The sequence below is a fragment of the Schistocerca serialis genome, chromosome 4 (assembly GCF_023864345.2).
Source record: "Schistocerca serialis cubense isolate TAMUIC-IGC-003099 chromosome 4, iqSchSeri2.2, whole genome shotgun sequence".
NCBI classification, from domain to species: domain Eukaryota; kingdom Metazoa; phylum Arthropoda; class Insecta; order Orthoptera; family Acrididae; genus Schistocerca; species Schistocerca serialis.
Genome location: NC_064641.1, coordinates 635,782,108 through 635,804,708, shown reverse-complemented (window position 1 = coordinate 635,804,708; position 22,601 = coordinate 635,782,108). Strand labels below are relative to the sequence as shown.

At 40.6% G+C, this 22,601-nt stretch overlaps 1 protein-coding gene across 1 annotated transcript in view; it reads left to right on the top strand.

Annotated features, from left to right (window-relative positions):
• LOC126475480 (armadillo repeat-containing protein 8-like) overlaps positions 1 to 22,601 on the top strand; it is a 129,193-nt gene that overhangs the window by 57,098 nt on the left and 49,494 nt on the right. Inside the window, exon 10 of the mRNA XM_050103378.1 lies at positions 6,781 to 6,975. Within this exon, the coding sequence (XP_049959335.1) occupies positions 6,781 to 6,975 (195 nt within the window). The remainder of the gene's footprint in view (positions 1 to 6,780; positions 6,976 to 22,601) is intronic.

Below are 22,601 nucleotides of genomic sequence, written 5' to 3'. Positions count from 1 at the left end.
TGTGTATCTTCTCTATTTCCTCTATCAGTCCTATCTGGTGTGGACCCCAGAGTGACAAGCAGTATTCAGTTGTTTTTGTTTTGTAAGCTACATTTCCTGAGAATTATTCCAATGAATATCAGCCTGGCATCTGCTGTAACCGCAATTAATTTTATATTGTTGTTCCACTTTAAAGTGTTCCTTATGCATACTCCTCATTTTTTTATGGAAATAACTACTTCAAGTGATTTTTCTGCAGTCGTGTAATCATACAAGAAATGGTCTTCCTATCTGTCTGTTTGCAGTATGTTACATTTGTGTATTTTGAGGCTCAATTGTCACTGCTTGTATCAAGCTTTGATCTTCTGCAGGTCTTCCTGCATTTGGCTACAATTTTCTAGTGGGCAATCTGTGTTCTGTTTGCTACAAACTCTTCAGTCCAGTCACAGTCACAATCACAATCTGTACACTCGTATTTTGTTCACTAGGTGGCAGTGTGGAACTGTATCAGAACCTTCTGGAAGTCAAGGAAAATGGCATCTACTAGGTGGTGCTGAAAAGTTCCTGGCTCTGCATAGAAAGAATAGAGATAGAGTTTTGAAATCACCCAGTCATCCAATAGTCCTCCTCCTTGACTGATACACTGGATATCTTGTTGTTGCAGCTTTTCTAGTACATGCAAGTGAAACTCACATGGTATATTGCAAAACCAACTCTCTGCAGTCCATTTGACACCTTCAGTGTCCTGAAAATGGTTACTCTTCAGATATTTCTTCAACTTTGGAAACAGATAACAGCTGAGATGGCTAGGTCTGGCAAGCAGGGAGGATGGTTGATTAGTTGGAAGCCCAGGGTCAATTTGGCAGCTACAGCATTGGACGTGTGCGCAGGTACGTTGTCATACAGCAAAGGAATCCCTTTGGTCAACTTTCCTCAGCATTTATTCTTAATTGCTTTCTTCAACTGGTCCAGCAGGTTAGCATAAATTGTCTGGTTGTAGTAGATCACAGAGGTAAATAGTCCTCCAACAGAATGCTGTTTTTGTCCCAGAAAATGGATGCCTTCACTTTTTTGGTTGAATTCTGGGTGTGGAACTTCTTTGGCTGTGGGGACCCATTGTAGCATCATTCTTGTGATTCTTCTTTGGTTTCAAGGTCATAATATGAAGCTAAGTTTCATCCTTAGTCACTAAACTTGCCAAAGAGAACTGGAACTTCAAAATGGTTTTCATAGTCTCAACACACTTTCCTTCTGCTGATGACAGTACAGACATTTGAGCATCCATTTTGCTGAAACCTTGCATATATCTAGAATTGTGGTGATAATGAAACCAGCACACTCCTGGTAGATGTCCAGTATCTTGGCTATCGTTCTGCTGGGTATTCGTCGGTCCTGAAGAGTCAGCTCACACACAGCATCAGATGTTGCAGTTTGAGGGCGACCACTGCAGGGCTCGTCTTCAACAGTGAAATGACCTGTGTATAAATGAGATATCCAAGTTTTCGCAGTGCTGTAGGAACCCCACTTCTGTTCCATTGTTTGTGATATCTCAGTGTGAATGTCCTTTCCGAGACTTTCCCTGAAGTATCAAACACTTCACGATAGCCCATTGACGAGAAACCTGGCTATCACCTGCAACAGAACAAATCATATTAATAGTGAATACTTGACATTTACACAGTTACATATTAAAATCTCAAACTGTCAGATGGGCCCCCATTTGTTTTTTATTTCAACTTCAAGGCAACAAAGCCAGGAATTTTTTGTAGCAGGTCCTCATATCTGGACGCCTGTATCTACTGCTTTCTAGGTCTCATGGATGAGCAGAATCAGCTGGATTTCACACAAGTGCTGTTTTTGGAACCCATGTCAATTTCTACAGAAAAGATTTTTGTCTCCAGATATGTCATAATACAGTTTTGTGTGTCTGTTTGATGACTGTTTTTTAAAACAGGTGTGACCTGTGATTTATTCTAATCTTTAAGGAATGCTTGCTCAGACCTCTGGTACACTGCTGCTGGAAGAGGAGCACGTTATTTTGCTTACTCTGTATAGAATTAAACTGGTATCCCATCAGGTCCAGTGGCCTCTCCTCTGTTTATTGATTTCAGTTCTGTTCTATCCCTTGGTCACTTACTTTGACATCTGTCATTTTGTCATCCGCACGACGATTTAAAGGAGAAACTTAATTGCAATCTTCCTCTGTGAAACAGTTTTGGAAAAAGATGTTTAATTTTTTCGCCTTTTCTGTGTTAACTTCTTAAGATTTTCTGTCAACTCAACAACAGTGCCACGGCAAGTTAATATTCTCGCCCTTGTCTAGCTGTACTTGTTTTCTATCTGTTATGGCCTTGACATCAACAGTGTGTTAAACGGTAACCTCTCTTCCTGGCATATAGGAATGAGCTACTGATCTGTCACAATGACTGAGGTACATGTTTTTATATGACAGTGACAGTCACAGTTATTTTCTGCATGCAGCATGTTATTTTCAGTGTAGTCTTCCCATTTTTTTCAAGAGACCGTGTTCTTCACAAAACTTCCTTCAATAACCTATTCTACCGGATAGTTATAATTAAACTGATGGTGTTCACAGTGCTGCAGTGTGGACAGCACACATCGCAGGACACCAAAACATCATAGGTGTGTTCATTAATCTGTGTGCTTGTGGAGTGTGCTGAAAAAAGTATCAGTCATTATTTCTGCCACCCCCAGGTGAAAATATAGCACTGTAAGAAGTCAGAATGTGATGTGGTGGAAGAGAAGGGGAGGAATGATCGCACACATTATGATGGCGGTTCTGGCTCATTTATTATGACATGGTCCCAAGTTATTACTTGTTCAGTGTGATCTCGTAACTCAGCAACATACTGCATCCTTAACATGGAAAGTTCGTCAGTTGCTTGCAGCGTAAGCAGATCCTTCAGATCAGGAAAAGTCCAGATACATCCCCGATAGTGTTATGGCTTCTGCACCACTTGTTAGCAGCAGACACAGTGGCTGCACCAAAGACTGAGGCGGCATGTAGTTTTACAATTATTTATTGAACTTTCTTTACAATTTCTCCCTCTTTGTCACTGCCCAGCCCTACGGATCCCTCCACCTGGCTGCTGCTGTGTAGATTCTCCATCAGTATGCGCAACGCACGCCGCTGATCGCACTCGGGAGCCTCAGGCCACCAGTGCTCTGCTGAAGCCAGGATGCCCTGTGGTTGAGATGAACTCGGCGCCCCAGTACGGGCACGCCCACGGAGCCACGTCGCCGTGAGGTCAGCTCCCGATGCCTGCTGCACTAGCGGCTGGGAACCCGTCAGTCACAATGTCCTCGAGGTCCCTTCATGGACGGACCACGCGCCGTGGGGCCGGGTGGCTGTGAAGTCCAGGCGTCAGTCCCCGGCGGCACCTGTGACCAGGACTGCGCTGTGGCCGGTCCTCCTGGAAGTTCTCGCTGTAATTAGTCAGCCATGGTGCCGACCGAACTCGGGCCGACCTCCAGAGCTGAAGTTGACATCTGGCAGTGAACGGATAACTCCTACGAGCTGGAACAGACTTCCGGAATCGTCACCTACGAAGATTGAACATTCGGACACGGACTGTGTCCGTCCTGAGATCTGAACTGCTTCCTAATGGCTTCTGTCTGTTGCTGCCTGCACACCACTGTTTATATCCGGCAGGAGCACGTTTTTTACCCTCGGTGGTAGCTTTTTGTTATTACTCCCGAAGTATATTGCAGGGTAACTTAGCATGCTGGCCTCACTTCCCCTTACTCAACACTCTTTAGGCTTCGCTCGGCGCTCGGTCTGTGTGCGTCCTTGCATCAGTCTGTTGGTAGGCTGCTGCTGTCAGCAAGCTATCTGTGCGTGCTTCCTTCGCATCGCCTCGGTCGCCGGCGTGCCTCTGTTTTGCCGTTCTCCACTGCATGAAGCAACGTACTACATGTGGGCGCAACAATAGATGCAATCTTTCAAGTATCCCCAAAACCAGAAGTCATGTGACTTTAAGTCAGAGATCTACAAGGCCACACATCTTGAAATTGCCTAGAAATGATGCAATTGTTACTAAAGGTTTCTTGAAGCAAATCTTTCACCTGCCAAGCAACATGTGATATCACCCCATCTTGTGTGAAAATAGCGACGTGGACACAATTGCATTCCTGGAAAACTGGAATCACATGTTGCACAAGGAAGTCATTATAATGTGCAGATGGCACTGTACACCTAACAGGCCCGTGATGTTTCAACCCCTCTAAGAAAAACCGACTGAGAGCTTGTGGAACCACACAGTCACATAAGCTGAGTGTAGTAGACCTTTCTCCACAACATGTGACAGAGCAGAACCTCAAATGTGACAGTTCTGTGTATTCGTGGCAGCATGCAGAGTAAAATGTGCCTTGTCCATAAAATGTGCCTCATCCCTCCAAAGAATGTTCTGTGGCCAAATGTCATCCATTTCCGTGTGTGCCAAAAAATGAAGCGTAAAGTCACAGTGTTGTAGCCTATCTTGGGGCTTCATTTGGTGCACTATCTGAATCTTGTATGGATTCGAGTGTAAAGTATACTGCAAATTTTTTAAACTATTGAGAGTGGATTCCTGCGACACAGCTGGAGCACTAGCTGCAGAATTTGAGGCATGCAGCGCATGCTCAGCTTTAGCTGGATCAACTTCATTAACAAGTGCCTTAGAAATAGATCACCTCCCTCTTCCTGCTGCACCACTTAACTCACTTGTTTCTTCAGATTTATTGATCATGTTCTTTAGCCCATTTATTGGCAAGGGGCCTCTTTGCAGTAGTTTGTATTGGCAATATTCCCAAAATGCAGCACTGCTATTTCTGCCGTTCTGATAAAACAACTTTACGAAGAGTGCAACACCTTTTTTCTCAATAGCAATAGCATTTCTTACAGAAAGCTTCTATCTTCTTAACCCTTCACACTAACATTCACTTCACAAAAGAAATCAACACGCATCATCAAATGATAGTCAACATACTGATGTCAAAACAGGAAACATTTCACATTCTGATTGCTTACAATGCCATATTTTCACCTGGTGGCAGAAAGTGGATTTCTCTTTTTTTTCTGCCCAGCACATTCCATGAGTGCACCAATTAATGAAAACATACCTATGATGTTTCAGCATCCTGTGATATATACAGCCCCCACTGCAGCACTTGGAATAGTGTCAGTTTAATTATAACAGCCAGGAGCTATATTGTTTAATGTTGTTATCCAAACTCACAAAGCTCTTGACCAAATTACTTCAGATTTTTACGTGATACACTGATGAGTGGTGGACAGATAAAGGCCACTTATTAATATCTGCAGTTTATAAATATACGCAGGGTGGTCAGAAACAGTCTGAAAAGCTTGTAAGAGTGTTGCAGGGTAATCTGTGCTGAGAAATAATTGTTAAGAAAAAATTTGATAGGTTGAGCTGTTTCCAAGTTAATTAGCATATAAGTTATCCAATCAGGCTGATGTGCATCCAAATACAAGCGTCGTGACAAAGACAGTTCATCAAACATTACCTTCACGTGGTTTCTTAAAATTGAACAAGAGAGCAATACAAAAAGTGGACACGGGACAATAGTAAGGATTGAATGTCAACCAAAGGCTGAGCAGTCCTCATCACCTATGCTATGACAAAAAGTGGCACTAATTGCAACTGGTGAGCCATTTGAATTTGTGCACGCAAAGGACTGATTGGTTAACTTAAATGCTAACTAACTTGGAAACAGCACAACATATCAAAATTTTTTTCTTAACAATTATTTCCCAGTACAACCTACCCTGCAACATCCTGACAAACCTTTCAATTGTTTCTGACTACCTTGTATATAGTATATAAAGAGGAAACATTGTTAGCAAAAATCTCAAAACGTTCTTGATTGTTATACTTCAGATTTTTACACAATACTGTAATAAACAGTCAGATATACATAGACTACAAATTTTTTAAACCATAATTTACAGGTTTCCTGTTGAAATTGACCATGAGGGAAAAAAAGGCTGTGTTGTGAAAATGTACATTTCCATTTCATTTTCTTTCTCATGTCAGTTTTACCTATGACATGAGGGCAATAGAGCCATTAGAAAAATTGTTTCTCCCATGCAAATTCTTAAACAAAAATTGTATACACAATACTACATTGTTTTGTTTAACAGAAAAGAGGGAAGTTGTGTTTATGGCTTATCAGCGTATGGTTAGAACACTGCTATGGAATCTGAATTGTACAAAACCTTGTAATCCTACCCATTTGCAAGTTAAAATTATGTGAAATACTGTCATTGAAGCTACTATCCTCACAGATCTAGCAGCCGGAGAGGTGTCTCTCATAGCCTGTATACCAATGTTCCCAACTGATTTAACCATTCATTTTAAGCAACTTCAGTTCCCGATCAAGCTTTCGTTTGCAGTACCAATAAACAGGACTGAAGGTCAGAGGGGTTTGGGGGGGGGGGGGGGGGGGTGAGGAAACATACATAGAGAGGGGAAAAGGAGAGGATGGACAGAGTGGGGGTGAGCGAAGGAGGAGGAAATGGACACAGATAAGAGGGAGGAGGAGATAGACAGACAGAGAGATGGGGGAGAAGGAGATGAGGCCATACATCCAATTCCCATACATATTTAGCAATTGTGTTTACTTAAGAGAACTATTGCATTTTGTACACTGTGAACTTGAGAAATCAGGAAAATACAAACAGGTAGTTTTTGGTACAGTTAATTTAATTTTTCTTAGATGTTTCAGAAATGATTTATTTAAGATCTTAAGTAATATGTATATATTTTTTCTTTTCTTCAGAACATGGCCTTCCAAGCCGAACAGAAAATAAAATCACAAATCCTGGACACATTGGGTACTGACCAGATATTCCGTCTGCTGTCGGATCCTGAGGTGGATGTACTCATGAAGACACTGGGACTGCTCCGCAATCTTCTGTCTACCAAACCACACATTGACCTCATCATGGGAAGACATGGAAACCAGATAATGCAGGTCGTACCGGATATATTTTTCACACTTCAGTTCCAGCAGTTGTACTGGTGTTTCCTTTGTCTTTCACTGCAGATACCTTGTGGTCATCTTATGTAGTTACACCCACCATTTCTGCTGCCCTAGACCAGTCTTTTAATTTTTACATCCTTATTATTGTTCTCTCCCACTCCCCCCAAACACATGCAGCATTTATTCATTAATTTTGCACATTTATTTTACATATCAAGATGAGGCCACAAGGTTTGCCTTTACATCTAATAAGACATAGTTCATTAATTTATCATAACTGCTGGTCCTAGTTGATACAAATGATAAAAGGAATTAACAGCTGTAATGTCAAACATTGAAGTCCATTACAAATTATGTAAGTTACAAAAATAATTCATGCCATCAGCTATATTACTAGAACAGTAACTTGGAACGTTGTACCAGTTGCAGTATTAGGGCAACACAATAGAAATTCGATTTTCAATATTTCGCATAATTATTGACTGAATTTAAAAAAAAATTTTAAATGCTACCACAATCTACTCATTAAAAGATGTAATCTTATGTTAAAAGTTTGGAACAATATTACTAGTATTATATATAAAAACAAAGATGAGGTGACTTACCGAACAAAAGCGCTGGCAGGTCGATAGACACACAAACAAGCACAAACATACACACAAAATTCAAGCTTTCGCAACAAACTGTTGCCTCATCAGGAAAGAGGGAAGGAGAGGGGAAGACGAAAGGAAGTGGGTTTTAAAGAAGAGTATTATAGTTAGAAACTGTGTGTTTATCTTGAGGCAACATTAACTGATGGTGCAAAAATTCACGGACTTCATTCATCCAGTATTTGAGAATGAGACTGCTTAGTGATATGCAACAAATTTACACACACACACACACACACACACACACACACACAAATGATGAAAAGAAATAAAAGTTTATCACTCGCTACATTTTTGCTGTTCCTGCAGTCAAACTTCATCATCGGACATGATGTTTTAATTCATTACTTCTTACTACTAACTGTATTCCAAACACAGTCCACAGACAGCATCCTCATAGACCACTGAATGTACCTGCAAAATTATATCATTGTCTGATGTATAGTTAAGAAGATAATACATCATGAATGTTAGATGCGTGAAAATCTAGCTTTTGAGTGAAATTTTTTACTGATTAGAAAACATCACTTTCATATGACATTTTTAAAAGCAATTGGGAACACAGACATCTGTGTTACATGACTTGCAATTGTATCTTATCTCTTCCCTCTCTGTTGTCCCTTCAGCTTCATAACAACTTCCATCTTTTCTGTCCACAGTTAAGTTTTCATCACCAGCTCACATCAGTAATCATAGTCTCCTGAAAATTTGCTATTTTTTCTGAGAGATTATCTAGGTCCAAGCCGTTATGTTTGAGTTATTCAATTTCTAAATTCGACTAGCAGTGTCAGTGAGCCATATTACCTGAATTTGTGTTGTTGTTGTTGTTGTTGTTGTTGTGGTCTTCAGTCCTGAGACTGGTTTGATGCAGCTCTCCATGCTACTCTATCGTGTGCAAGCTTCTTCATCTCCCAGTACCTACTGCAACCTACATCCTTCTGAATCTGCTTAGTGTATTGATCTCTTGGTCTCCCTCTACGATTTTTACCCTCCACGCTGCCCTCCAATGCTAAATTTGTGATCCCTTGATGCCTCAAAACATGTCCTACCAACTGATCCCTTCTTCTAGTCAAGTTGTGCCACAAACTTCTCTTCTCCCCAATCCTATTCAATACCTCCTCATTAGTTACGTGATCTACCCACCTTATCTTCAGCATTCTTCTGTAGCACCACATTTCGAAAGCTTCTATTCTCTTCTTGTCCAAACTGGTTATCGTCCATGTTTCACTTCCATACATGGCTACACTCCATACAAATACTTTCAGAAACGACTTCCTGACACTTAAATCTATACTCGATGTTAACAAATTTCTCTTCTTCAGAAACGATTTCCTTGCCATTGCCAGTCTACATTTTATATCCTCTCTACTTCGACCATCATCAGTTATTTTACTCCCTAAATAGCAAAACTCCTTTACTACTTTAAGTGTCTCATTTCCTAATCTAATCCCTTCAGCATCACCCGATTTAATTTGACTACATTCCATTATCCTCGTTTTGCTTTTGTTGATGTTCATCTTATATCCTCCTTTCAAGACACTGTCCATTCCGTTCAACTGCTCTTCCAAGTCCTTTGCTGTCTCTGACAGAATTACAATGTCATCGGCGAACCTCAAAGTTTTTACTTCTTCTCCATGAATTTTAATACCTACTCCGAATTTGTGTATTTATGTGTTTTTAGGCATGTATCAGTACAGCAGTAATGTGTAAAAACTCAGGAGGTGATGCAGAATGAAACCACCTTCAAATACGCATGCACTTTGTGTTACACAGACACACACATTGAGGGGAAAAATAAGGAAATTCCAAATGTTCTTTTAAGTACAGAAACAGGTGTTAATCAATGTGAGTCAGATCAGAACTATAGGGAGGGTGATTGAGTTGTTGGCAGCCATAAGATGTGATGAGCTCTTGTGTTCATTGAACTACATGTGGCTAAACATTGTCTTGGCACAAAAATATCCCTGTATTGAACTTTCCATGCCTTTGTTTTGGATGCTTGGCTCAGTTTAGTTAAGGTCCCACAGTGTCTCAGAATTGATTGTGTTACCTGCAGATCAAAAGACCAAAAGCAATTTACTCTGCCTCTCCGAGAGCACAGCGTACATGGCTCTTCAAGATGGAACTGTTTATTTGAATTTAACTTTCTTTGGTAATTTTGAATGCTTCTGCTTGATGGACTGTTGTTTTGATTCTGGTACAACATAAGACACCCATGTTTTGTCTCCATTGGCATTTCAACTTAGAAATTTATCATTTTCACTGCTGTTCTTCTGAACAAGATTCAAGGCACTTGTTACTCAGTTTTGTGCACATCTGTTAGCAAGTTCGTTACCTAGTTGTTAACACAGTTACCCTAATAATTTCATAAAGGACATTGCTTAAAACTTGAGAAGACCTATTATATGAAGACAAATTCATAAAGCATCATTTTTCTTGAACTTTTACCTCAATTTTTGATGGTTTCAGTGCTGATAGACTGTTGACCACTTCACACTTCATTATCTATGTTAATATGTACAAGTACTTCTACATACACACTCCACAAGTCTCCATATGATGCAGAATTCTTATACACATTCTCAGTTGAAATGTAATAAATTTCCTAGAGACAGAAAATCTTCTGTTCAAAAATCAGCACAGATTTAGAAAGCTTCGCTTGTATGAAACTTAGCATGCCCTTTTCTCACACGATACCCAATGAGCTATGTATGTAGGGAAACGGGCAGATTCTGCATTCCTAATTCCTAAGGTGTTTGACATGGTGCCCCACTGCAAACTGTCGATGAAGGTCCGAGCATACAGATTAGGCTCCCCAGATATGTGAATGATTCAAAGACTTCTTAAATAATAGAATCCAGTCTGTTTTCCTCAGTGGTGAGTGTTCACAAGGGTATTGTAGGAGTGCTGTAGGGAAGTGTGATATTACCATTCTTATTCTCTGTGTACATAAATGATCTGATGAGCAGGGTGAGCAGCGATTTATAGCTGTTTCCTGAAGACTGTGTAGTGCACGGGAAGGTGTCATTATCGAGGACCTGTAGGAGAATGCAAATGACGTAGACAGAATTTCTAGTTGGTGTGATGAATGGCAGCTTGTGCTAAATGTAGAAAAATATAAGTTAATGCTGATGGGTAGGGAAAACAGTCCTGTAACGTTTGAATCCAGAATTAGTAGTGCACTGCTTGACATATCACACCTGTTGAATATCTAGGTGTAATGTTGCAAAGCGATATGAAATGGAAGGCATGTCAGGTTGTTAGTAGGGAAAGCGAATGGTCAACTTCGTATTATAGGGAGAATTTTGGTAAACTGTATCTCATCAATAAAGGAGACTGCATATAGAACACTAGTGTGAGCCAGCGTGTAATACTGCTAGAGTGTTTGGGATACCCAACAGGTCACATTACAGGGAGACATCAAAGCCTTATGGTGGTGGGCTGCTAAGTTTTTTACCAGTAGATCCAGTGAGCATGCAAATATTTTGGAGATGCTTCATGAACTTGAATGGGAATCGCTGGAGGGAAGACAATATTCTTTTTGCGAATCACTGTTGCGAAAATTTAAAGAACAGGCATTTGAAGCTGACCCAGAATGATTTTACTGCTGCCAGCGTACATTTTGTGTAAGGACCAAGATGACAGTATCTGTAGGGAAAAGCTCTGGGATGTGGTGAACGCAAAAGGGATAGATGAAGAGATAACACGAAAAGTCAGAAAAATGTATGAGGGGAGTGAGAGTTGTGTGAAAGTGGGGAGGGAACGTACTGCATGGTTCAAGCTGGAAAATGGGCTGCGGCAGGGAAGTGCACTTTCGCCTTTATTGTTTATTATTGTTATGGATGAAATCCTACAGCAAGTATCAGATGCAATTGAAGATCATAAAATGAAAGCAGTGCTTTTTGCCGATGACCTGATGTTATGGGGAAATTGCGAGAAGGAGGTGCAAGAGCAGTTAGATGTATGGGAGGCAATGGCAGCACAATATGGAATGCATTTCTCTGCAAAGAAAAGTGAAATAATTGTCACAACAAGGAAGAAGAATATGCCAAATGTGGATATAACTTGTGGAGGGGAAAAACTACAAGTGGTAGAGAACTTCAAGTACCTGGGAAGCATGATTGAAAGTAAGGGGGGAAACGCAATGGAAATAAATGAAAGTGCAGAAAAGCAGGGCAGTTCTACAAATGCATTAGGGGGCTTATTTGGAGCAAGGAGGTGCCACAGAAATCCAAGGGAATTATATACCGAACCTACTTTGTCCCCATATTGGCATACGGAAGTGAGACATGGGTAATGCACAAAAGCGACAAAAGTAGAATACAGGCTAGTGAAATGAAGTTCCAGAGGAGCAGGTTGAGTGTAACAAGACAAGACAGATTGCGAAATGTGTATGTGAGGGAAAGACTAAAGGAGGAACCAGTACAGGACAGGATAGAAAAATCAAGGCTGCAGTGGTATGGACACATGAAGAGAATGGATGAGGGAAGAATTCCAAAGAGGATGTTTGATCTGCAACTGGAGGGGAAGAGGCCCAGAGGAAGACCAAGAGATAGATGGGTGAAGGGAGTGAAGGAATGTGTGACGAGAAGAGGAGAGAACTGGACGAAGGTGGAAGAGGGGGAATGGTGGAAAGACAGAACACGATGGAGAGGCTTGTGTTCCCGTCAGACCCAGCCAGTGGCTGGAAACTGTCCAAGATGATGATGATGATGATGATGATGACCATGAAAATAAGATGACAGAAATTAGGGCTCATACAGAGACTTATAGACAGTTGTTTTCCCTATCTCTACAGAAAGGAAATGACTAGTAGTGGTACATGGTACCCTCTGCCATGTGCCTTATAATGGCTTGCAAAGTATGTATGTAGATGTAGATGCAGATGCAGATGCAGACGACAGAGGATACCTTTTGCCACTGTTAGTGATTTCCTATTCCACTTGCAAATAGAGTGAGGGGAAATGATTGTCTATATGCCTCTGTAATGTCTCTTATCATGTCTTAGGGCTCCTTGTGTGAAATATATGTTGGCAGTAGAATTGTTATGTAGTCAGCTTAAAATGCCAGTTCTCTAAATTTTCTTAATAATGCTCCTCAAAAATAACATTGCTTTCCCTCCAGGGCTTCCCATTTGAGTTCATGAAGCATCTCCGTAATACTCGCATGTTGATGGAACCTCCCAGTAAGAAACAAAACAAGTGGCTCGCCTCTGAATTGCTTTGATGTCCTCCTTTAATCTGACCTGATACGGATCCTAAGAACTTGATCAGTGCTCTAGAATTGATTGCACTAGTGTTCTGTAAGTGGTCTCCTTTATAGATGAGCTACACTTTCATACAATTCTTCCTATAACGCTAGTCAACCATACACCTCCCCTACTACCAGCCTTACATGCTCGTTCAGTTTCAAGTCACTTTAAAAAGTGTTGCACCTAGATATTTAACTGACATAACTATGCCCAGTAACACATCTTCAATCCTGTATTCTAACAGTATGGGATTGTTTACCCTACTCATCAGCATTAACTTACATTTTTCTACATTGAGAGCAAGTTGCTGTTTTCATCACACCAACTAAATTTTTTTAAAAGTAATCTTGTCACCTCCTACAGTCATTCAATAAAGATACTTTCCTGTACACCACAGTGTCATCAGCAAACACCTGCAGATTGGTGTCTGTCTGTCAGGTCGTGTCTGTACGCAGAGAATAAGAACAGTCCTGTCACACTTTTCCTAGGGCACTTCTGATAATATCCTTGTGTTAGATGACCCATGGATTGTCACCTGTGGAGAGTGAAATAAGATGTCAGAAAGGCAGTAGATTTGTTTAATTAACTTCTTTATTCTAATTAACTTCTTTATTCCCGACCTCGTCCATAGTACATGGAACACGTTGTTGGATGTGTCCAGTTGCCTCTCATGCAAGACAATAGCTGTCCAGCATTCTCATTGATGACAGCACAAAGAGCGGGCCTGGGTGTGACGTCACTTGAACGTTGCTGTCAGCGACATCTCCATCTGTGACTGTGATGACAGCACAGCAGCGCCACTGGCAATGCTGCGGAGGTGGCCATGACCTCCCCCCAGTGAGCGTATGCTTCCTGCTCTGGCAATGGCTGGTCTCATGACTCGGGGCAGGCTGCCCCACCCCTTGGTCGAACAGTGGACCTCGTACTGTCTTCCAGGATGTCACTCTGGGTATCACAGGCTAGTGATGTAGGCTGTGATATGGAGACGAGAATATTTTAGTACACGAATGCCTGAATACATAAACACTCCAGACTGTGTTCATTTAGAGCTTAAGGCATGTGCTCTAAACACTTCCATGGTGGCAGTTGAGGAATGGCTTCCATCCTTCTGCTAAAATATGGCATTGCAAGCTTTTGCTATACCATGTCCAGCTGGCTCTGCATCGCAGTGCCTGTCGGCCGCGTTTTGCTTCACAATGCATAACACCCTTGCCTGCCTGTGGCTGGCTCTGTTGCAACTCAGTTCTGCCCTGGTGTACCTTTTGACCAAATATGATTGATACTCTATATTTGAGTCCGGTGAACACTTGTAGCAAATGACAGTGTACTGGGATTACTTGCATAAGAAGTCTTTGAGCCACTTGCGTATCTGAGAACCTAATCTGTACGCTCAAATTTACATTAACAGTCTGCAGTGGGCACCATGTCAAACCCTTCCTGAATGCGTAATAATATTTAATCTACCTATTGCCCTTCATCAGTGGTTCGCTAGATATCATGTGAGAAAAGAGCAAGTGAGTGATGCTTTCTAAGTCTGCTGATTTGTGGACAGAAGTTTTTCTGTCTCAAAGAAATTTATTGTATTTGAACTCAGAAAATGTTCAAGAATTCTGCAGCAAACTGATGTTAAGGTTGTTGGTCTGTAATTTCATGGGTCTGTTCTTGTACTCTTGTGATATACAGGAGCCAACTACTCTTTTTTAGGAGTCACTTGGGACTTTGTGCTGGGTGAGAGATTCATGATAAATGCAAGTGCAGCCAAATGAGAGTGAAGCAAACAAACAAGACTTTTTTTTTCGATAATAAGAAGTGCAAGTGCAGGTCATTTTTCTACAATGCTCCCTGCTTTCAAAACACATTTCTTCCAATAACTAAGTAACAAAGATATGGTGTCCTTGTAGAATGAAGTCGGCATGTCTGTAGCCAGTTACGCATATAGCCTTCAATCCCAATGTCATCATTATACCTTTAATCTCCCACATCTTCTTTCAGTAACCAAGGACATAAAAACCACAGGGAAATAGGTCTAGGCTGTATGAAGGGTGTTCAAGTGTTTTCCAGCTGAATTGCGCCAATTTTTGTTTGGTCAGGGCTACTTTATAAAGTTATGCATTGCCTTGCAGAATAATTACTTCTCTCATCAGTAAGTCACGTCATCTGTGACGACATGAATGTCTAGCATTCGTAGTATACAGCACCACATGTAGAAAATTGATCTGCAAAAACACACACCAGTAAAAAAAAAGTAGGTTGCCATATGGTTTGGCCTCCCATTTCTTTCTCCACTTCCGGCTTGCTTCATTTCATTGGAGAATGTAATAATGAAACCACATACTGTCACAGGTGGTAATGTGAGCCAGAAACAAGTTTGCCTCCATTCCTCTGGGATCTTATTTGTTGATTGTCCTTGATTTGTGGCTTAGAAAAGCATTTCTCAACCATCATGTCATGACACATTGGCATATTGTGAATGCATGTCAGGTGTGTTGTAAGATTTTTAATGTATTCTAATCTTCCACAGATAAAATATCTAGAACATAAAAAATTTATCACCAAATTGTTTCTTGGAGTAATAGACCTGGAAAATTTGTATCTCATAGTTGTTACATAATGAAAAAATGTGTTGTATGTACTTTGTGTGATTGTTTTTTTATCTGAAAAAAATCCACATCTAGGAGTGTCACAAAAGTTTGAAATGTACTTTGGTGTGCCTCAAAAGAAAAAAGGGTTAAAAATGCGAGATTAGACCGTATTAAAAGTTCAGCTGTTATGATACTTCGAGTAGCTTCATTATTCTTCAAGATTTTAATGTGTTCTCTGATTTTTTCAGTAGCTGGATGCAAATATTCCTGATTATCACAAAAATATGTAAATTATAATTTTTTGACTCTGCTCTGGGTGGTTTCAGAGAATATCAAAATGTTTTACCAGTAAATAGGTAACAATGCTATGGGGTCCTTGTAGAATGAAGTCAGTCATGTCTGTAGCCAGTTGGGCATATAGCCTTCAATCCCAGTGTGTCATCATTGAACCTTTGATCTCCCACATCTTCTTTCAGTGACCAAGAGCCAACCACAGCTGTGATGCTACAATTGTGAACTGATGAAGATTGCAATGGATGCATCAAAATGATTTATTAATCACGGCTAGTTTGTGACTTTATAGTTACATCTCCAGGTAACAAACTGTTGACCTAAAGAAGGTACAATAACTGTAATTATAACTATCTTAACAAAACACAGAATTGATAAAATTCTGACTGAAATGTGAAATATACAGCTCTTTCAGTTTATAATGTCCTTAGAACTCCCTAAGGGCAAATAATAGAAGTTCTTTAAGGATTAAAGGAGACCACTCACTGAAAAGCACACACACAAGGAAGAAAATTTGCTAGCTTTCTGATTTTAACCTTTGATGAGCTAGAGTAAAACAACAACAACAACAACAACAACAACACACACACACACACACACACACACACACACACACACACACGACACTTCATGTTTAAAATTTTTGAAACCTGCCAAGAGAGACATAGTTTAATAGACACTGATGTCATAATTGATTAGATTGCATTGCTTTTCATAGTTATCGAATAATAAAAAGATTGATAGTCATGTTACGCATGGTGTTCAGAGTAATCAGTCCAAAAACTATTACTCCATTCCATCTTAAATGAAAGCGTGTCCAAGATTCGACTCTACACAACCATTATGTCTACACAACTCTACAAAGACTCTTCTGTTCCATATCTAAAACAACACTGCTGACTCCACGTCTAATCGAACACTTTTTTACTCCAGCTTACATGAAAGACTAATTTGCACAAATACTGATTAAAGACAACATGATACAAATCTATATAAAAGGTAGCACAACTCTTCGGTGCAAAGTACAAATGATACCTTTTTACAAAATTATCAAGTTCTTTTCTGAGATTTATGAAATACTGTAACAGTTTTTATTTTTTATTGACCATGTCAGATTTTCATAATCAAGTGTTGCAAAATGTGAAATACTTGTCAAAGCAAGAAACAAATGAAATTTATAGGATAATTAATTTTTTTTTAAGTCTAAGATTAAAATGGATTTCAAAATATTACACAAAATCTGGAAAAGAATGACATTTCAAATAAATCTTACCAAACAATCCGTCAATCCCAAAGGCTCCCAGTTTGAACATTAGATTTGCAATTTTCAGAATAACATTTTGAAAAATGAATGGACCTGTAGAGTCCATTAATCAGAATATTTATCACAATTTACTATTGGACAGAGGTCACTCTCTGCATCTACATCTACATGAATACTCCACAAATCACATTTAAGTGCCTGGCAGAGGGTTCACCAAACTGTCTTCTCCATAACATTTTCTGTGTGTTCCTTCCAATTTAAGTTTTTCGTAATTGTAATTCCTAGGTATATACACTCCTGGAAATGGAAAAAAGAACACATTGATACCGGTGTGTCAGACCCACCATACTTGCTCCGGACACTGCGAGAGGGCTGTACAAGCAATGATCACACGCACGGCACAGCGGACACACCAGGAACCGCGGTGTTGGCTGTCGAATGGCGCTAGCTGCGCAGCATTTGTGCACTGCCGCCGTCAGTGTCAGCCAGTTTGCCGTGGCATACGGAGCTTCATCGCAGTCTTTAACACTGGTGTTAATGGCGTGAATGGAGGGACGAATGGAGACGTGTCGTCTTCAGCGATGAGAGTCGCTTCTGCCTTGGTGCCAATGATGGTCGTATGCATGCTTGGCGCCGTGCAGGTGAGCGCCACAATCAGGACTGCATACGACCGAGGCACACAGGGCCAACACCCGGCATCATGGTGTGGGGAGCGATCTCCTACACTGGCCGTACACCACTGGTGATCGTCGAGGGGACACTGAATAGTGCACGGTACATCCAAACCGTCATCGAACCCATCGTTCTACCATTCCTAGACCGGCAAGGGAACTTGCTGTTCCAACAGGACAATGCACGTCCGCATGTATCCCGTGCCACCCAACGTGCTCTAGAAGGTGTACGTCAACTACCCTGGCCAGCAAGATCTCCGGATCTGTCCCCCATTGAGCATGTTTGGGACTGGATGAAGCGTCGTCTCACGCGGTCTGCACGTCCAGCACGAACGCTGGTCCAACTGAGGCGCCAGGTGGAAATGGCATGGCAAGCCATTCCACAGGACTACATCCAGCATCTCTACAATCGTCTCCATGGGAGAATAGCAGCCTGCATTGCTGCGAAAGGTGGATATACTCTGTACTAGTGCCGACATTGTGCATGCTCTGTTGCCTGTGTCTATGTGCCTGTGGTTCTGTCAGTGTGATCATGTGATGTATCTGACCCCAGGAATGTGTCAATAAAGTTTCCCCTTCCTGGGACAATGAATTCATGGTGTTCTTATTTCAATTTCCAGGAGTGTAGTTGAATTTATGGTTTTTTGATTTGACTGATTTATCGTGTAACCGAAGTTTAATGGATTCCTTTTAGCACTCATATGGATAAAGTCACACTTTTCTTTATCTAGGGTCAGCTGCCAATTGTTACACCATTTGGATATCTTTAATGTCTATGGTACAGATTTGTTAAACACTGTTTCTATCCTCTTTCTATGACTTAACTTTTGACTTGTTTTTGTAATACTGTGTCATGTTAATTTAATATCTGTGTGGTAGATGTAAACTATCCTTACAAAGCCTACTGAGAAAGTTTCAAGAACATGTTTTAAATGATGACTCTGGGAATATATTACAACCCACTACACATTGCTAACATAAGGATTGTGAGGAAGATTAGATTAATTACAGGCATTTAAACAATTATTCAGCCCACTCTCCATACACGAATGGAATGAGAAGAAACTCCAGTAACTAGTACTGTGGGACATTCCCTGTGCCATGCACTTCACAGTGGCTTGCAGAGTATAGATGTAGATGTAGATGTAGATAGATGCTTCTCATGTTGGCTTGCTGGCTCTTTGCCTGCTGTTTCAGTTCTCCTAGTTTCAGTACATGTTCCTATGTGCAGTCTTCCTAGGATGGGGTGTGCTTATTCTGTCTATGCGACACCAGTGTAGCTGGCTGCTGCCTGAGAAGACATTCCACATATGTCTGATAAACTTGTTGTTGGGGGGGGGGGGGGGGGGCGAGCTGTTTTTTTACATGTTTGGGATGCTGGTTTTTACCTGAAGATGTGACTACAATGTCACAAAACCAGTCGTGATTGATAAATCAATTTTGACCCAGCTGTTGAGGTTTTCATCAATTAAGATTTTGCAAGTACTTCACATTTTTCAGTATTATTCAAGCTACACCTACCATTTCATCTTTGAAACAAACACTCCATGAGCCACACTTGTAGTTGAGGCCTTAAAAAATTAGAATTTGTGCTAAATGCGAATATATATGCAAATTCTGCCTCAGAATACAAAAGTACGAATTTACACAATGCTATTTCATAGCAAATTATATCCAAATTAACTATTTTATCAGAGATAATTTGAACTGACTTCACAACATCTGGCAAAGCCAAATTTGAAAAGAGAATATATGTAAAATGTGTTTGCAGAATACAGATTGCAGCTATGCTTGAATGCAGTAATGTATTGCTGCAGTTTTACATTAAGCTCTGGTCCCACATCAAACAGTGGATGGCTGACTGGTCTGCATAAGATACACATCATATGTGGCAACGTAGAACTCAGCCGTGGGGCTTAACATCTTATAACAAGGGACTTGTGTGTTTTCTGGCTAAAGTTGGTATTATGGAAAACTGCAGACACTGTTATGTGGTAGCTTTGTGTGCAGTGTGTTTTGAAATACAGTTGCATAAGATACTGATAGAGCTTGGGCTTGAGCTACCTCACTTACACTATTGCCAACCTGAGCCAGCAACTGTGTGGTAGTTGTTAACAAATACTTTGTGCACTCAGCTTTGCATTGTGTGTAGCTCATTTTCTTTTCTTATTGTGCTGTGAGCAAAGAGGCTAATCCTAGTCCACCACAGGCTTAGATTACGATACCAGAAGGAGTTGTTGATCTGTGCATGAATTCTGCTTTCACAGAAACATAGTACATGGGTATAGGCTGGATGGCGAGAAGCAAGTAGGTCTTTTGTGCTGCCTCCACCCCCTGCACTGCTTCTCACCTACAGGGCAGTCAAAGGGTCTCATTTATTTACTTTCACAGCCCCCTGCTACATTGTAATACCTGCACGATAGTGACCATGCTGAGAGGCATCCAGTAAAACATGAATAGAGTTGTTTTCAGTTGTACTTCACTCTATGTACCTAGTCAGTTCTACCCATAACATTGTCAAGTAGGGGTTGCACAGCTCACAGAAGGGCTAATGCTAATCAGGGCTTATATGCTGCATGTTCAAAATCAGTGTTTTTCAGATTTCATGGTTATTGGAATGGGTGGTGGTAAAAGGAAGATACATAATACTGAGAAACATTTTCATGAGAAAATCTTTCTGTTCACCAGCAAGAAACTGTTATTGCTTCTCAAAAGAAACAAATCACTTGCTGAAAACTTAAACACAGAGAGGTCCAAAAAAATGTATCCACTGTTTAAAAGTCCATAACTTGCATACTAATTGGCAGAGTTGTCTCATTTTTGGCGAAAGTGTGGCTTAAAGTCCAACTTAAAGAAATCACTGTAGGTGTTCAAAATGGTAACCATTAATATCCACACACAAACGATGCCGCCGATCCGCAGCATGAACTACTGACTGCAACGTGTTCAGTTGGATATTTGCACATGAATGCACGATGGATTCTCGAAGTTCATCCAATGTGTGTGGCTTTTGTCGATAAACGACGTCCTTTAGAGTTCCCCACAGGTAAAAGTCCAGAGGAGTTCGGCCTGGGGAACATGGTGGATACTCCACTGCACCTCTATGGCCTATTCATCTTACTGGTAGATTTTCATCGAGATACGCCCTAACATGATTTTGGTAGTTGGCTGGGGCACCATCTTGTTGAAAGTAAACTCTTCCGTCTCCATACAAGTCTCGGATGGCAGGTAAAATGGATGTCTGTAGCTTCTGAAGGTACACCTCACCGGTAACTGTGCCGTCAAGGAAGAATGGCCCAATTGAGCCCCAGTAAGACAACCCACACCACAAATTCACGGCTTTGTCTACATGGACGTTCAGATTTTCAGCAGTCCAGTAGATGCAATTGTGGCGATTTACTGTACCATTGAGTTTGAACTGTGTCTCATCAGACCACACAATCATCTCTGCAAACTCTTCATCGTTGCACACCATGTTAGTAAACCACTCGCAGTACTCCATTCTACGATCTGGGTCATCCTCATTCATTGTGTGTAGCAATCGTGGGATGTAGCACTTCCACTTTGCTGTCGTCAAAATTCACTGAACATTTGAGTGACTCACTCCAGTTTCACGGGCACACTGTCTCACAGACTTCTGTGGTGAGCGAGTGAATTGTTGTAACACACAACGGGAGTTAGCTGGACTTGTTACTGTTACAGGTCATCCAGATCGTTGTTTGTGTACATCTTCAACACAACATTCGGCTTCAAATTTGTCTCGAATGCGACAAATCGTTAAACGTGTCGGTGGCTCTGTTTGATACTCATTTCACCATTGCTGTTGAACCTCATTAATGTTTTCGTACTTAAAATACCACTTTAAAACTGACTTCCTTTCGTGGAATGTAAGCCTTGCGCCAGCCATGTTTACTTGAGTAACTAGGTGCAACTAAGAACAATACACTGACTATCTGGCTACTGTCATCTGACAAAACGAAACAACGCAATACAACGCTTGTGTGACAATTGCCAGAACTACAGACTATTACACTACCAAAGATGAGACAACTCCATCAGTTAATTTGCCAATTATGGACTTTTAAACAGTGGATACATTTTTTTGGACCCCTCTGTAGAGCCAAAAGGAGAAAACAAGCTAAGACTATCTTGCAAATAAATAAAAATAAAAATAAAATAATCCCTGTTGAAGGTTTAGCAGAAGCAGATATTTCTTTCAGAAAGCTGTTATCATAGAAAATAAAAAGTATTTATGTCATTTTATTATTTTATATCCAGTAACAATTCTACGACAAAAAAAGGAAAAAAACAATTTCATCTTCAGCCATGTAGCTGGGCAGACTTTTATATTGTGTATCTAATCATAAAAAATGCTTATTACACCAAAAAATTGATGCTAATTTTACCAAAAATAGATGACATATTTTCAAGCCCCTACTAACTAACATTGTACATGAAAGACTTAGCCACATCCTCATGTCTTCATGTGTCTCACTGTTTGTGATCATTACACTTTCATGCCCTGGAGATCAGAGCTAAGAGTTCCAGTAGTTAAACATGAGAGCAAAAAGCTTCTGCATCAGGAAAATTTTAAAGGCACACATTTTTCAACATAAGCATATTTATGTAATTATTAACCAGCTTGCAGTGTTGAGAGAGAGAAAGAGAAGGAGAGAGAGAGAGAGAGAGAGAGAGAGAGAGAGAGAGGTGGGACAGTTTTGAAGACCAGTTCTCAGATGCTGTATTATCTACAATTGGACCCCTGCTAGCAAAATATTGAGGTTTACAAAGTAACCTTCAAGTTGGTTACTGCTTTATTTCACATAAAATAGCCAATGAAAAGACCTTTGAACGTTTGTTTAGTTTGTGTGTAATATGAGAACGGGTAGTGACTCAACATACAGAGAA